This window comes from Entelurus aequoreus, linkage group LG05 (assembly GCF_033978785.1).
Source record: "Entelurus aequoreus isolate RoL-2023_Sb linkage group LG05, RoL_Eaeq_v1.1, whole genome shotgun sequence".
Taxonomy (NCBI): Eukaryota; Metazoa; Chordata; class Actinopteri; order Syngnathiformes; family Syngnathidae; genus Entelurus; species Entelurus aequoreus.
Genome location: NC_084735.1, coordinates 28,304,131 through 28,320,012, shown reverse-complemented (window position 1 = coordinate 28,320,012; position 15,882 = coordinate 28,304,131). Strand labels below are relative to the sequence as shown.

Genomic DNA, 15,882 nt, shown 5'->3' with positions numbered 1-15,882 from the left:
GTGTGAATGTTGTCTGTGTATCTGTGTTGGCCCTGTGATGAGGTGGCGACTTGTCCAGGGTGTACCCCGTCTTCCGCCCAAATGCAGCTAAGATAGGCTCCAGCACCCCCGAAAGGGACAAGCGCTAGTAAAAAGGATGGATGGACTATCTCAAATAACTAAAGTATCGATATTTTGATTTGAGAATCGATAGAACAGCTAAATATCTGGTATCGGTGGTACCGATATTTCAGTATCGACCCGCACACCACTATCATCCAGGGCGGCGGGGGCGAGTCTGTGCAGGAGGGAAAGCGGGATTCAATTTCAAACCCAAGTCAACTTAGCGAGGGAAGCGCCATCGGAGTGGACAATTAGCATAAAAAACGGACAACTTCTTCGTTTTGCCTTTTAAAAAATAGATAACGCCAAGGGTCGTTGTTGCGTTTGGAGGAGTGGCGTGCCCGCGTCTTTGCCACCGTGCTGGATCCATTTTGAGGGAGAAAACGACCCTCCTCTGCTTCATCAATAGCCGCAGGTGTTTATCAAAAATATATTTAAAAGTACATTTTTTGTGAATATAATTGCTCGTCAGTTTGATTTTGCACCGCGACGCCGATTTGTGCGGGAAACATGCCGAGGTCCAACAGGCAGCGGGAATACAAACCTGGAGATCTGGTATTTGCTAAAATGAAGGGGTATCCACACTGGCCTGCTCGGGTAAGCACTCCTCTTCCCTTGTTAACACTTCCACTGTCTCCATGTTCAATGTTTGTACAACGAATGTGTTCATTTTGAAAAGCCGCGCTGCGATCAGCGCTTGTTTACAGTGGAGGCCTTGCTAGCATGTATTAGCATACCTTAGCTAGCACGTTAGCTAGCGTAGACATTAGCCAACATACACATTTCTCCCCACCACGCAGCATGTTAGCTACATTTTAGACACTATTTCATTATAATATCGTCAAATAAGACGTCGTTTTGCCCACTAGCTTGCTGTAATTAAATACGAGTCTCGCCCGGGCCCCCGTTTTAGTTCACGTCAGTGTAACATAATAAGCAAACACTTAAGTGAAGTCATGACCTCAACTCTTGGAAAGTAAGCACCGACAAGACCCCCAAAGCAAATGTTTTCTCTAATTGTTTTCAATAATTGTTTTATTTTGCCAAGTGAGCGAAGTGATGCTAGTACCACTTGTTGCGACTTGTAGCGTCGCGTTAATCTTCACATTTAAATACCTTCAAATAACGTCTGCACCATGAACACACGTTTCCTCTGTAGCAGCGCCTGAAAGTTAAAAGCATATCAAATTGTGTTAATGTAACATCTTTTGAATGAACTAACCACTATGTAACGTTCAAGAACCTGTTACTTTGTGTTTTCCAGATTGATGAGTTTCCAGAGCGGGCAGTGAAATCCCCCTCCAACAAGTACCAGGTGTTCTTCTTCGGGACACATGAGACGTAAGTAAGGTTAATTCAACTCTGTAAATGTTCCAAATGAGTGGTTTGATATTGTCTGTACTGTTTGGTCACAGTAAGTAAGGTTAATTCAACTCTGTAAATGTTCCAAATGAGTGGTTTGATATTGTCTGTACTGTTTGGTCACATCAAGGGCTTCCCTCGGGGCCAAGGATTTGTTCCCGTACGACGAGTGCAAAGAGAAGTTCGGCAAGGCGAACAAGCGGAAAGGCTTTGCCGAGGGCCTCTGGGAGATCGAGAACAACCCCACTGTCACACACGAAGGCTATAAGGTGAGAAAGGGACATTTCAATGAAGATCTGTATATGTCTTTGTTAATAAAATTTCACAATCTTGCAATTTAGCCTGAATGATGGACTTTAATCCGGTCTAAAAGTACTTTTGAGCAAGCTTGTTATTTTGTGTGCGCGTATTGCTTTATTGCGGATAAGGTGTCCATGTCTACAAAAAGTGCACTCTACATATATACCAGGATTTCCACATGTCGTGAAAAAGCATTTAACGTCAATAAATTGATTTTGTGAAAATTAAGGCCTTAAATGGCATTAAACTAACTAATTACAAAAACATTTCATACAATTGTAGGCCTGGGCCGATAGTCAAGTCAATTAACTGAACGAAAAGTGAAATTGAACTAGATAACTTTGCCGTCATCGATAAATTGCTACGTCTGTGTGTTTATTTTCTTCTGGCTTTCAAAATGGATACAAGAGGTCTCACTCTATGCATTTGCTCTAAGCACATGAGCAGATAGAACAGGATAGATGCTTTGTCATTGTATTTACAACACTACAACACTTTGTTGAGCAATTCTATATAGCAGGATCTTGGTTGTATGGCAATGGATAGATAAGTTATGTGGCAGTGGATAAATGAATAAACCGTTAAATACAGTGCATAAATATACGGTTAAGTGGCAGATAATAGTTAGGTTGCAGTGAATAAATAAACTGTTAAAAAGCTTTGAATGAATAAACAGTTAAATTGCAGTGGATAAATGGTTGGTTAAATTGCAATCAATGTGTAGTTATAGTGGACTGAATAAAGTAACTGTTAAAGTACTGTTGTTAAATAAGCAGTGCTGGTGGGTTGAGTAAATTATAGTAAAGTATAAAGCAGTGAGTTACAATCAAACCGGACAGCAGTGGGTTATTATCGTAGGGCCGGGCGATAAAACAATATTAATTTATATCACAATAGACATGTAATCTATCTATACAATGCGTTTTATAAATATATATTTTTTGGTCAGAAGAAACTGGAAAGAATGAAGCATGGTTGGTTGCATGAACAAAGGCACTCATGGTCTGGTAAGCTAGCAAAACAGGAAGTGGTCAGTGAGCAATATTTTGGAAAAGCTAAACAGCCCATCGGGTAACAATATTAACTGTTAAGTTTGGTTGCGCCATCTTGCTGTTGTTTCTCTGCACGGAGTGAAAAGAGAAACTGTAAATGAGTGCTACAGAGAGCGAATATAGTTTCGATAAAACAGTTACCGGTAGTCACCTAGACCAGTGTTTCTTGACCATAGAGCCTCAAGCTCCCCCTACAGGGCCACCAAAAATATATTTCCTATCTGTGGTTCATATGGGCCACAGCGGTACTCAGTTGTAATACACTTTTCCACCACTTGTGGCAGTAATGACAATCTCAAACAAAACAGGAGAAGTCTGGAACTATAGTCAAAAGTTTATTCAGGGCAAAAAAATTATGACTAAAGTGGTAAAGTTATATTTTGATTTTGCACTGAATGTTTATTCAAGAAACATTTACTATTATTATTAATTTAGGTATGTATTTTAGTGCTGCAAATTTGTTTTTCTTATCTTTTGCAGTATATTTGATAAGTATTTATTTTTGTAATGAGTCTGACCTAAGCCTTGATAATAATATTTGTGATTAACACATCGTTTCATTTCATAAATAAAATACTAAAAAGGTTTAGCATGTTATTTATCATTTATTATTTATAAACTGTAACTAAGGTAGATTTATTTATTGAATGTGATTAAGATACAGAGTAAGATTACTACTTCAGTGTTAATATTTGCGTCGGCCCTGTGCCCCTTTTGTAGTGGAACAGTTGGGACCCGAGGTCAAAAAGGTTTAGAAACGCTGACCGAGACAGTACAGCAGAATTTTTTTTTTTTTTTTCAAACAGACCGTAGTTCTTCGCTGCGCTCATCTTTTCTTTTCAACCCACTTTTGTTTCCTATTCGAATGATCCTGATTCTGTCCTAGATTTGACCAACTAAGTCTGAGCATGAACTGATGAGGCCTACTCAGATGAGAGGCGAAATGTCTTTTAAGACGAACCAAACAATCCAGTTGCGATCGATTGAATGCCCTGAGATTATGTATATGCCGGAACGCTGCACTTGCCCAATGTAATAGATTTCATATATTACAAACAACTATGTAACATTAAGGAGTGGGAGAGATGAGAAAAAACCTTAGCAACACTAGCATAGTTATGTGAGCTACAGTGCTAACATTACAACCACACTTTACCAGCAACATTATGCTAGGTTAGCCTATTTGCTGTAGGAAAACAAAGTGAGCAAACTTACAGATCTCACATCAGTTGTTGACTGACTGATAGTTGGCAGAACGACATGCTTTTTTTTTAAAGATATGTAGCGAAGCCTGCTTTTCTTTTTTTTACAAAGGGTATAGGGACAGGGCAGGATTTTTTAGCTGTTTGCAGGTCAAGGGTCTATTTTTGATTATAGAGGTCCTTCCTCTTTTGTATTGGCTCTCATGTTGTGTCCAGTGGCAACTGACTCAACCAAATGTCTTTTTTTTTAGTCGTCCAAGAAAGACGATGCATCTGAAGAAGCAGCCGGTTCAGAGAAAGGCGACGCTGATGGCAGCAGTGACGAGGACGAGGGCGCCCTGGTTATCGACGAGAAAAACGACAGGGGAGGAAATAAACGCAAAGCGAATGAGTCGGCAGAGGTGAGCATTTTTCTTCCCTTGAGGGCACTCTGTCGCACACAAGTCTCTCCTTGACAACTGCGCCGTCGGCCCTCTGTGCCAGGTGTCACCAAAGAGGCCGAAGGACGCCGATACAGAGGGTGCTTCCAACGCGGGCGACGGCAAGACTGAGGGCAAGGCCAACGATGTGGCTGCTGCACCCAAGGCAGCTGCTCCCCCCTCGCAGGCCGAGTCCAAAGCAGAGGAGCAGGAGAACAACGCAGCAGGGGGGCAGCAGACAGCAGACAAGGCAAGATGAGACATGGTTTTTTTTTGTAATTCTTATTTGTTGCATCTTGCATCCGTGGGGTCTTAAAAAGTCTTAAATCCAACAATTTGAATTGAAGGCCTTAAAATGTCTAAACTTCTGCTTAAATCTTATTAAAGGTCTAAAATATGATTTTGAAAGGTCTTGAAATGTTACTTTTATTTAAAACATGCATTAACTTCAGTCTTGCTTTTAAATGTTTCGATTTTTGAGGACACCATAACATAACTACAAAACTGAACTAAACAGGCTGCCAGGTTGGAATTTATCGAGCACCACCAGCTAGTGTGCTGTGTGTGCGCAGCGGTGTGTTGTTACAGCTAAGCATAACAGCAGAGAAAACTTAACGAAAGCCCACAGCAAAGCCTAATTACTTGCAAGTTCAACGATATATGGCTCCAGAACGATCATGCATGGTTGAAGCCAGTGGATGGAACGTATAAAGAGTTTCAACAGATGTCACAATTTGGTTTAGGACCCTAATATATGGAGCCATCGAGGAGGGACGCGTTTGTAAAAATTGTGGAGAAAGTGAATGGAATAATATTGTAAAAGTCATACATTTCGGGATAACACTTGCACAACTATACAAAGGTAAATTTAACCTCCCTAAAGGATTATGTGCATGGGTAAAGTGATGTCAATTGCCGAAGGAAATAAATATGAGATGTTTACTAGTGAAATCTATTACATAGAGTAAGCACATGCTAATTTCTCTGGTAGAAGTGTACTCCCAGCAGTAAAACTATAAAAAAAATATAATTCTCTTTTAGTATTTCTATTATTTGTTCCAATAATTTTAGGTCAGTTTCTCACGCTTGATATTTTCTCTAAACTTATACAGAAACTGACATTAAACGCTATAAAAGTTATCTGTTAAGTGTTTACAGTCTGTTTACAATAAAGAGGCTTCTGGTAGGGCTGTATGATTATGGCAAAAATAATAATCACAATTATTTTGATTGATATTGTAATCTGGATTAACTACACAGTTATTCATTTATTTGAAATCACAATTATTTATTGTACCACCAGAACTCAACTTTAAATATAGGTTTTAAAAAACTGATATAAATTAGTAGCAAAAACACCACAACAAGTAAAATAATGGTAATAACAATACATTTACCATACCGTAATAAACACCAGCAATATAAAAATAAGTACAATAAAATAAAATTTTTGCATTTTATTTTTATTTAAATTTTTTACCTTTTGCACTTAATTTACCACCAAAAAGTGTGTGCTATTTATGTCAAATCAAATTTTATAAATTGTTTGTTAATTAAATGCAAAATCTCTAATCGTTAGTTGCAGTGCTATATGCGACTTAAGGCTGTTAAAAAAAGCGTGAGAGCGTCTCAATGTGCTGTCGTGTTTGTAAGTTGATCGTACATCAATGATGTAATTCACAACAACGCAAGCAGATAAGATGTGTTGTGGGTGTATGGATTGTTCTTTCCAGATTTAGCTTCGTAGTTTAGTCGCTGTTTTAAGTGACTACCTCGACATTCACAATGCCAACATTTCACTTACATTAATATCAATTTCTGTGATATTCTGCGTTTAACAGCGGATTTCTTTATATTGGCCAATTCTGTGACTATTACGTCAACGCGGAAATCCCATGCCTTATTTTTTTGTTGAGTTCAGTAATTATTGATTAGGCATGTAGCAACCCTGTACGTAAGATCTCAAACTTCTAGTAAACTTTTTTTTTTTTTTTTTTACTCATTTGCTCCTCATCCGTTCCACTGTTACAAGCTCTGGAATTTGAATGCACGTTGCGCAGTCCATTAATAATTTTTCCGATTATTCATGATAGCAAGAAGTCATAATTGAAATCAATATTCGATTGTCCAGCCCTAGCTTCTGGTGTAAGTAGTTACATTTAACCATGTTGTTTTCCAATGTGAAAGAGCAGTGAATGAATTGATATACTTAAAATTCATCCTGGCACTTGGATTTTCTTTGTACCTTTTTTGTCCGTATGAATGTCAAAGGGTCAAAAATTATTAATTATTGTCTTTAAAAAGTCTTAAATTTGACTTGTTGAAACCTGCAGAGACCCTGCTTGCTGTGAAACATTACAAATTATTAAGCATCTAGTTAGAATTCATGCGCTAACCACCTAGTGTATTTGCCCAATACCAGTCTGTGCGTCGAGAGAGGGTAGAGAGTCGTTATTACCTAGATGAAGGCGTAGTTTTCATATAAAGTGGTTGTGGTCAGGTACCGAATCCTGTACTTTTTTGACACCCACAGAATCCCACCTGTCCTACCGTGCACCGATTCACATAAAATTCTACAGTGCCATGTTACGATACTTGGGGTGCACGTGACGCCACAGCCAGTTGCCGACTCTTTGCACTTTGGCACTTGGCGATTGCGAGCGGACTCAGCCAAACGACCTCTAAGTAATGTGGCAATTTTCAATGCCAACAAAGAAATGAACTAAAAAAAACGTTCCAACATATTTTAAAGTATATTGTAAAGTAAGGTTCCACTTTTCCCAAAAATATGCTAGCTTGATGCTAATATACATTGCTACTGATTAGCATTTGTGATTTAAAAGGGAACTGCACTTAAAAAAAAATAAAAATAAAAATCCTTATCGTTCACAATCCTTTTTGTTTTTTGCATTGTAACCTATAATAATCGGCTTGTTCTAGGTCGTTAGCAATGCAGCTAATGGGAGGTATCCATTCTGGTTCTAAATCACTTTGAAAATGCATCTAAAAACTGCCAACAATCCTTCATTTACATTCCGTAACCTGTATAATAACCATGCGGTAGCAATAGGGCTGGGCGATTAATCGAGTTTGTAAGATATATCGATATGTTTTTAAATAAGATATGAATCAAGAAAATATTGTAATATCGATATAATTTATTTCACGTTAAATTACAAAACGCCGCTTATTTGTTGTGTTCCTTGATTCTCCCCCGCTTCCCACTCCTCTCAACAGTCCATGGGCTACTAAACCCCTCCCCTTCCTCCTCTCAAGACGTGCTTGCTTGGTTGTTTACTATGATGACTCACGATTGGTTGAGATTAGCGCAAAACATTAGGGACAGGCCAATCAGAGGCAAGATAGGGCAGGTCATCGAACCAGGAGGGGAAATCACAACAGACATCCCAAATGACGACGAGAGTCGGATCAGAGAAGAAGGAATATTCAAGCGGACGATTTATATATTAAAAAAACTAGTGGAAGATGGCAGAGGGATTCATTTCTTTTGATTTTTTTTTTTAGCAACGTAAACGTCGTCCAGGAAACCAACAATGCGTCTACTTGGCCACATTTGGACAAATGTATGCGTCTGGATAAAACATTCATTTGAGATGCTTACCATGTAAGCCCAACTCAAAACTGTTCTCGAGTTGCCGAGAAATGCTGCCAAAAATGTATGCCGAAGTGAGGAATATCATAGCCGCACAATTAAATCAAGTCACTTACTTGGAGCACTTACTTGCCGTTTGATACATTTTGTACTATTTGCACAGCTATGTTATTTATTTTACGTAGGAAGAATGTTTTTCTATTTTATTTATTTTATGTAATTCTGTGCTACTTAAACAGTTTCTTTTCTGTGCTGTTACTACCCATCTTGACTAACTGGGTTAATAAAGTGCCACTGACTGTTCACAGAACAGTTGTCATTCAGTTCAATTTCAGTGAATCTCGCTCCAAAATGAATATCTTTATATGTATACTTTCAGCTGAAAATATATCGAGTATAAGTAAAAATATATCGAGATATACTTTTTCTAGTGTGGCCTCAATAAGTGAAGTGAATTATATTTATATAGCGCTTTTTCTCTAGTGACTCAAAGCGCTTTACATAGTGAAACCCAATATCTAAGTTGCATTTAAACCAGTGTGGGTGGCACTGGGAGCAGGTGGGTAAAGTGTCTTTCCCAAAGACACAACGGCAGTGACTAGGATGGCGGAAGCGGGGATCGAACCTGGAACCCTCAAGTTGCTGGCACGGCCACTCTACCAACCGAGCTATACCGCCCCAGCCTTGCAGCTATTGCAGCCCTTTGAGACACTCGTGATTTAGGGCTATATAAGTAAACATTTATATACTTTTTCGTCCATATAGCCCAGTCCTAGGTAGCAACAGTCAATACGTGTCCATGCACTAAATTAGTCCGATTTCTCGAATAGTTCGACTCTAAATGAGATTCCTGCAGCCCATGGAAACACCTTAATCCGATCGTGTTTGGTTTTTGAAAAGTCAGACTAACACACCTGGATTATGCGATTGGAAACCAGATCTTTCGAAGGGGGTTTTGCGGCCGAGGGGAATCCTTCGTGTCGCGCATGAGTCAGCCTCAAAACGCGGTATATAACCCTGAAGCAGATGCCATTCAATAAAACATAGCAACAATTGTTATGGAGGAGGAGACTGTTTATTTGCATCTCAAATCAAAAGAACAGAACATTTTCAAGTGCATCGATAGTAGAAAAAAGAAACAGAGATTTACTTATTAAAGTAACTAAGGAAATGTTGAATGCTAGCTTAATGCGGACTCTCGAACAAAATATGAAAGAGAATGAAGCACTTATTATAAGAATAATAATAAAGCGTACACAAACCTCTTCACGCAGCATTTTCAAACTGATTAACAGTAACTCTCACACAACTGGCAAGATAGTCCAGAAAAATAGCAGCCAAGTTCATCTGGTACAGTATCCAGTCAGGGCACGAACAGTCTTTTCCTTTGGATTAAAAACTCCTTCCATCAAACCACAGAGCCTTTGCTGCCTTTATGAAAGATTTCCGAGACATTGAAAAGTTTTGTTTTCATGAATCTTGGTCCAAAAATTCCTTCGAAAAAACTCTGCCATTGGTCTTTCTTTATTTCGGACCTACATCCACTCCGATACATTCTTGGTAGTAGCGTCGTGTTCGTAGCGCAATCCAAGATCATTTCTTGAAGCTGTCTGCTAGTTAACATCTGCATAGCCATTAGATTCCTAGTATTTCTAATCTGTGTCAACATCACAACATAAGCAAGGCTCTTAACTTGTTAGAAACCACAGACGTCATATAGGCCAACCATAAAATAAATTAACTGCGCTAAAAGGAAATGGGTGCCCCCCCAGTGTACAGGAGGCACACAGCGTATGACCAATAGTCGTATTCGAGAACGTGCTTGGACTTTACATGTAGGTGTGAAAATACAAAAAAAATAACTATTTGAGAAATCAGACTAATTTAGTGCATGGAAACGTAGTGATTGTTATAGTAAGAGCGAACACTGAGGAACTGTTTTGCTAGGGTAGTAACACATCACTATGCTACGGCATTAGCCGTAAACTAACCTACAGCAAGATTTAAGCTATCAACTGCGTCAACAGCTGAAAGGCTTTTGAGTTTGTAATGCACATCACAGTGCGAGAGGACAACAATCTGTACTGACTAAAACACACAAACAATCATATTGCAGTATCTGTAAAGTGTAGCCCACATTTCATGTTTTGTTTGTACACAGCTCGCTCGACAGCGTGTGACTGTAGTTGTACAGTGATGTGCGGCATGTATCATGATCAATATAATAGTGACTTACACGATGGTCAGTTGTCCGGTTAGTCAAGCTGGCCGGGGACGTTTCCTGTTGATTTTAGGAAAGCACACAGTTTATTTCGGCATAGTTTAAAGTTCCACATTTGCAGCGTTGAGTCACGCCGACCTCACTCTCTCAGCTTCCGTCTGCTACAACGTTTCACCATCTCAACGTTTCATAATTTTGTATATTCAGCTTCAAAAACAATATTTATTGGCACATACAAAGTATGGGAATTGTTACTGTGTTGGTTCAAATGTGAATGGTACCCACTCCTAATACCGGTCAATCAGTCATTTATCGCTGTTAATTGGTTCCGGACATGTCTGCGATAAATTTATTTTTGCAAAGTAGAAATAATTTGTTATAAATCAATTATTTTGTTAGCTAGAACAAAAAAAGCAGTTTACTACCTTTTTAGAAATACAATTTTCAACACGAGAATCCTCTCGGCATGAAATAACACCTTTAGTCACCTTTACACTAGGGATGAGTGATATGACGTAAAATCTATTTTGCAATGTATTTTGCAGCCCCCTGCAATAACTATACATAGCACAATATATTATTTGGTATATAAATGATAATAGAACCATTTCAAAATGGGTAACAAAATAATGTCGGTTCATGCGACGGCACTTCCTGAAACATGAAACGTTATCTCGAAAACGAAAGCACCCTAATCAGTATTTTTTTTGCACAAACATAGCACAAACGAATGAGACTACTTCAACAGAGTTTTGCAAGGGGCGGGGGGCCTACTTCACACAGGTCTCAAAATGTTGAAAGAGCAATATTGGACCAAAAACTTAAACGCCTTATAAAAGTCTTATAATGAAGGCAACACATGATGTAAATGTCTATATTAGCCTACTATCAAAATGACTGTCGCAGGCTGACACAAATCTTCATTAACAGAAATGTTGAAATTTAGTATTTATTCTACACATTTTTACAACATTGGAAAACATTAGTAAAATGGAGGCTTCTCAGTAAACTCCTGGAAATGACTGGCTTAGAGTGGCCAAATGTGGGTCCAAGTTAAAGGAAACGGCAGGCTGTCTTTTTCTAATGGATTTATTACAATCTTTGTAAGCTGTATAATGTTTGCTGTGGTCTGGAACAACATTTATACACTCACACACAAGTATATGATATACAAATAATCAAATGTCAATAAATTTAAATAGAATATCATATAGTGTATGACCTAACTTGTAGTAACTTTAGTAAAGTTGTATATAAACAAATATTTAAAACACCAATCAATTCTCATTCCATTATTGTTAACATCAGCGACTTATGTTCAACGTTTACAATAAAGGAAACAAATCGTTGACAGCCACGAATCAAAATAAACATTCACAATACATCACATAAACAACTTAGACAGGTCTAGAACTGCTGAGTTTCGAGGGCAAACGGTCGACTAATTTAGTACTTCATGTTAACTATAAAGGGCAGCACGGTGGAATTGGGGTTAGTGCATGTGCCTCGCAATACGAAGGTCCTGAGTAGTCCTGAGTTCAATCCTGGGCTCGGCATCTTTCTGTGTGGAGTTTGCATGTTCTCCCCGTGACTGCGTGGGTTCCCTCCGGGTACTCCGGCTTCCCCCCACCTCCAAAGACATGCACCTGGGGATAGGTTGATTGGCAACACTTAATTAGCCCTATTGTGTGAATGTGAGTGTGAATGTTGTCTGTCTATCTGTGTTGGCCCTGCGATGAGGTGGCGACATGTCCAGGGTGTACCCCACCTTCCGCGCGATTGCAGCTGAGATAGACTCAGCACCCCCCGCAACCCCAAAAGGGACAAGCGGTTGAAAATGGATGGATGGATGGACGTTAACTATAAAATTAAGCTACCTAAAGAAGTTGTGTAGTTTGCTAAATTTTTTCCCAACAGCCTGTAATTAATTTTTTTGATTTGTTCCTTACTCTGCATTTTGAGAGCTGCCTGACCTAAATTTATCGAACACCTGACATCCTTCCAGACCCTGATTAAACTATTGTGTATCTCTCGGAAAATCTCGGAACAACTCGGCTGTTCTCGTTGTCGGTTAACCTTTGACACACGCTTCGAAAATGGCTGCGCCCATGTTGTTTATGCCGATTAACGATAATTTTGCGATTTCTTAAACAGTTGAAAATGTTAAAATTAATATCGGGTGTTTTATATAAATTTATTGTACGAAACAATTACGTTACAATTGTGCATTATGCCCCAAGTGGAGGAGTTCAAGTACCTCAGAGTTGTTCACGAGTGAGGGAAGAGTGTATCGTGGGATCGACAGGCGAATCGGTGCTGCGTCTTCAGTAGTGCGGACGCTGTATCGATCTGTTGTGGTGAAGAAGGAGCTGAGCCGGAAGGCAAAGCTCTCAATTTAGTAGTTGATCTACGTTCCCATCCTCACCTATGGTCATGAGCTTTGGGTTATGACCGAAAGGACAAGATCATGGGTACAAGCGGCCAAATTTAGTTTCCTCCGACGGGTGGCGGGACTCTCCCTTAGAGATAGCTCTGTCATCCAGGATGAGCTCAAAGTAAAACGGCCGCTGCTCCACATCGAGAGCCAGATGAGGTGGTTCGGGCATCTGGTCAGGATGCCACCCGAAAGCCTCCCTAGGCAGGTGTTTAGAGCATGTCCGACTGGTAGGAGGCCACGGGGGATACCCAGGACACGTTGGGAAGACTGTCTCCCGGCTGGCCTGGGAATGCCTCGGGATCCCCCAGGAGGAGTTCGACGAAGTGGCTGGGGAGAGGGAAGTCTGGGCTTCCCTGCTTAGGCTGCTGCCCCCGCGACCCGACGTCGGATAAGCGGAAGAAGAAGATGAATAGAGGGATAGATTATAGGGATGTCACGGTATGAAAATTTCCTATCACGGTTATGCTGACCAAAATGATCACGGTTATCATATGAAAGCAACAAAAGCATTGTAAACAAAGTAATATGGCAGAAAAAATAACATAATTAACTAAAATAAATGTGAAAATTGTGCAAGATAAAAAACATTGTAAGATTTTTGAAAGATGGCACCTGATGGTCATAAGACGTAACTGCACTTTTTGTGCATATAGATAAAAATAGTGTCCATATATGAGATTTATGGCTGCCAATTATGGCCAAAGTATAATTAAGATTATTGTTATCAATATTGAAATCATGATTACTGATTGTTAGGTAAAGCAGTGTTGGGGTGTGAACGTAATACCATCATGTCATTTGTAATGTCTAATAAAAAGGCTATAGATAAATTTTATCTATATATCTAAAGAAAAACATTAGGGTTTTTTTAAATTCATTAATAATATTAACTTGTCAGCTTTTTGTCATTACATAATGCTTTTATCACTATTTTTACATTTTGATAGAGGGGGGTATTTTTTCAAGTAATGTACATGTAGATACTGTATCGGGACGGATCCATTAAGAGTTTGAGCAGAAATATGTCTTATGGGAATTAACTATACACAATAAAACATTGAGAAAATGCTGTGTCACATGAATGGTTTTTAAAGTAATATCTTTGTCCATCCAACCATTTTCTACCGCTTGTCCCTTTTGGGATCGCGGGGGGTTGCTGGAGCCTAGTGACATGAAAAAACACAATTAATGTAAAATATATAAACGATATAAAACTCAAAGCAGTTTGGCTAATGAAGATAAAGTCTAAAAAACAAGCTTTGTTCTTCTCCAACGCCTCCTAGTGGTTCAGTACAACAGTTTGGCCAACAAAAATTAACAGGAGCGATACCATCCATCCATCTAATACACAATTTTCACAGCCTGCGTTCAATTCGATGAGATGACAAAACATTTTAGCTAGTATTGATGTTATTTGAACACTGATACATTTTGCAGTTAAATAAAGGACAAGTGAGCATCCCAGTAAACAAACTAAAGACTTTATAAACAAGTTGTGACAACGTTCACGACACATCACCTGCTGCATGTTTCCTCACGTCATTAACTCTCAGGCACAGCAGCTGATGAACGCTGTATTGATCAGCATCAAAAAGTTTTTTTCCTTCGCTGTATACTTTTAGTGTGGGGACAAGTGCGTCTGTCTCCACACCTATCACCATCTAAACACAGCAGTGCGCTCTTAAAAGCACGCTGGGGAGCGAGGGAAAATGATGTTAAACCAAGCGCTTCGCTCCATTTACTCCGAGGGGAAATCTCTGCAGCAAAGTCTGTGTAGTTTGTCTGCCATGATTATCAAGCCAAACGACGCTAACCCCAATTTTTTCACCAGAATTATCACCAAAATGGTTTTGGATTGCTTAATGCACAAGTGTACAATATATTTTTAACCAAATTAATATTTTTAATGCCAATATTGTTACCCATTGCTCAAGTTTTAATTTAGTTTAATAAAAAAAGTACTTTATTCATTAAGGTGCCGAAATATAGTTGTGCTGCATTCCTGTATAGAATTTGCATTACATTTAAGGACTACTTTTTTTAAGTGTTGCTTTTTCAATCCTTACTTCTTTTTTGGTCAATATCAAAATGTTTGACAAGGTTTGCGCCACAAAATCCAACCTGGATGTCAGCTTTACAGATACCTTGTCTGTTTGGTGTGAAGGGTGTGTGTTGTAGTAGGATGACATAGTAATTACACATACCTGTTTTGAAGAGGGGAATAGCGAGGCATATGTAATTGAGGTGGGGTCTGATGTCTGAGTGGTGGTGGCGGCCACAAATTTAAAAATAGCATCAGGTGGTAGATAATAACATGCTTTCCACTGCTCCCCCTGCAGGCCGTGACAGAGAGCGCTTAACGTCCACCCTCGCTAGACAAGAACCTTTTTGATGCTTCTCACTGGAATCTTCAGCATCAAACACCATGACCTGCAGGAAGACACATTTCTCAAAGTTTGATTATCAATATTTGCAAAAAAACAACCACCTGATGTTTGTATCGAGAGCAAACCAATGTTAATTTGTCAAATTGGGATATTATATATCCCAATAATCAGATTTCAAACAATTAAATTGAGCTGTTTAGTGCTCGTTTATTATAAATGGGATTTTGGTGTGTACATATTTTTTATTTCCAAGTGCAATTAATCAATTGAGGAGTGAATGCCAGGTGTCTCAGTATCAGTAAACAAAAAAGGGTAACGTAACACATTACATCACAAAATATTCCCATTTGGAGGTCTTTAAACATGGGTATTGAATAGGGAAGGAATAAAAACTTTTGTGCTCTCAGCTTCAATTCATCATGTTTTACATTTAGCTGCTCAGCATCCTAAATTCAAACATGTACATTTAGTTTTCTATCCCATAAATCATTGTCTAGTTCATTGTTTTCTGGTGTTTTAATGCAACGTAGCTTTTGTTGCTTTGGTGTCGTGCTCAGTCAGGGTGCACAATGTGATGAAGCCCTCCTGGCTCCTAATCGTGTATTAAATATATTATATATAAATATATATTTAGACCCCATTTCAGAGCGACTATTTTAGGATTATGGTAGATGATTAGGTGCGTCGTTTGGCTGCCGAAAGACATTCCTGCATGTTTGGTCATGTTAGCATATAGCTGAGGCGTGTAGTACACATCAACAGTTAATCGGGTCAACGAGTTCCCCTC

General features: G+C 39.0%; 1 protein-coding gene across 1 annotated transcript; it reads left to right on the top strand.

The window, feature by feature from the left end:
- The first annotated feature begins 241 nt into the window (after positions 1-241).
- On the top strand, positions 242-15,192 carry LOC133650406 (hepatoma-derived growth factor-like). Its single transcript, XM_062047615.1, has 7 exons — positions 242-517; positions 575-699; positions 1,367-1,443; positions 1,595-1,733; positions 4,270-4,419; positions 4,502-4,687; positions 15,048-15,192. Exons 2-7 carry the CDS (start codon positions 613-615, stop codon positions 15,066-15,068), a joined length of 660 nt encoding a protein of 219 aa, XP_061903599.1. The 5' UTR covers positions 242-517; positions 575-612; the 3' UTR covers positions 15,069-15,192.
- Positions 15,193-15,882: the final 690 nt, after the last annotated feature.

What these genes read in the sequence shown, in the direction of transcription:
- LOC133650406 (XM_062047615.1), top strand. Translation starts at nt 613, where the DNA reads ATGCCGAGGTCCAACAGGCAGCGGGAATACAAACCTGGAGATCTGGTA. An exon ending in ATCCACACTGGCCTGCTCGG is followed by an intron (nt 700 to 1,366) that starts GTAAGCACTCCT and finishes TGTGTTTTCCAG; the next exon opens with ATTGATGAGTTTCCAGAGCG. An exon ending in TCACACACGAAGGCTATAAG is followed by an intron (nt 1,734 to 4,269) that starts GTGAGAAAGGGA and finishes CTTTTTTTTTAG; the next exon opens with TCGTCCAAGAAAGACGATGC.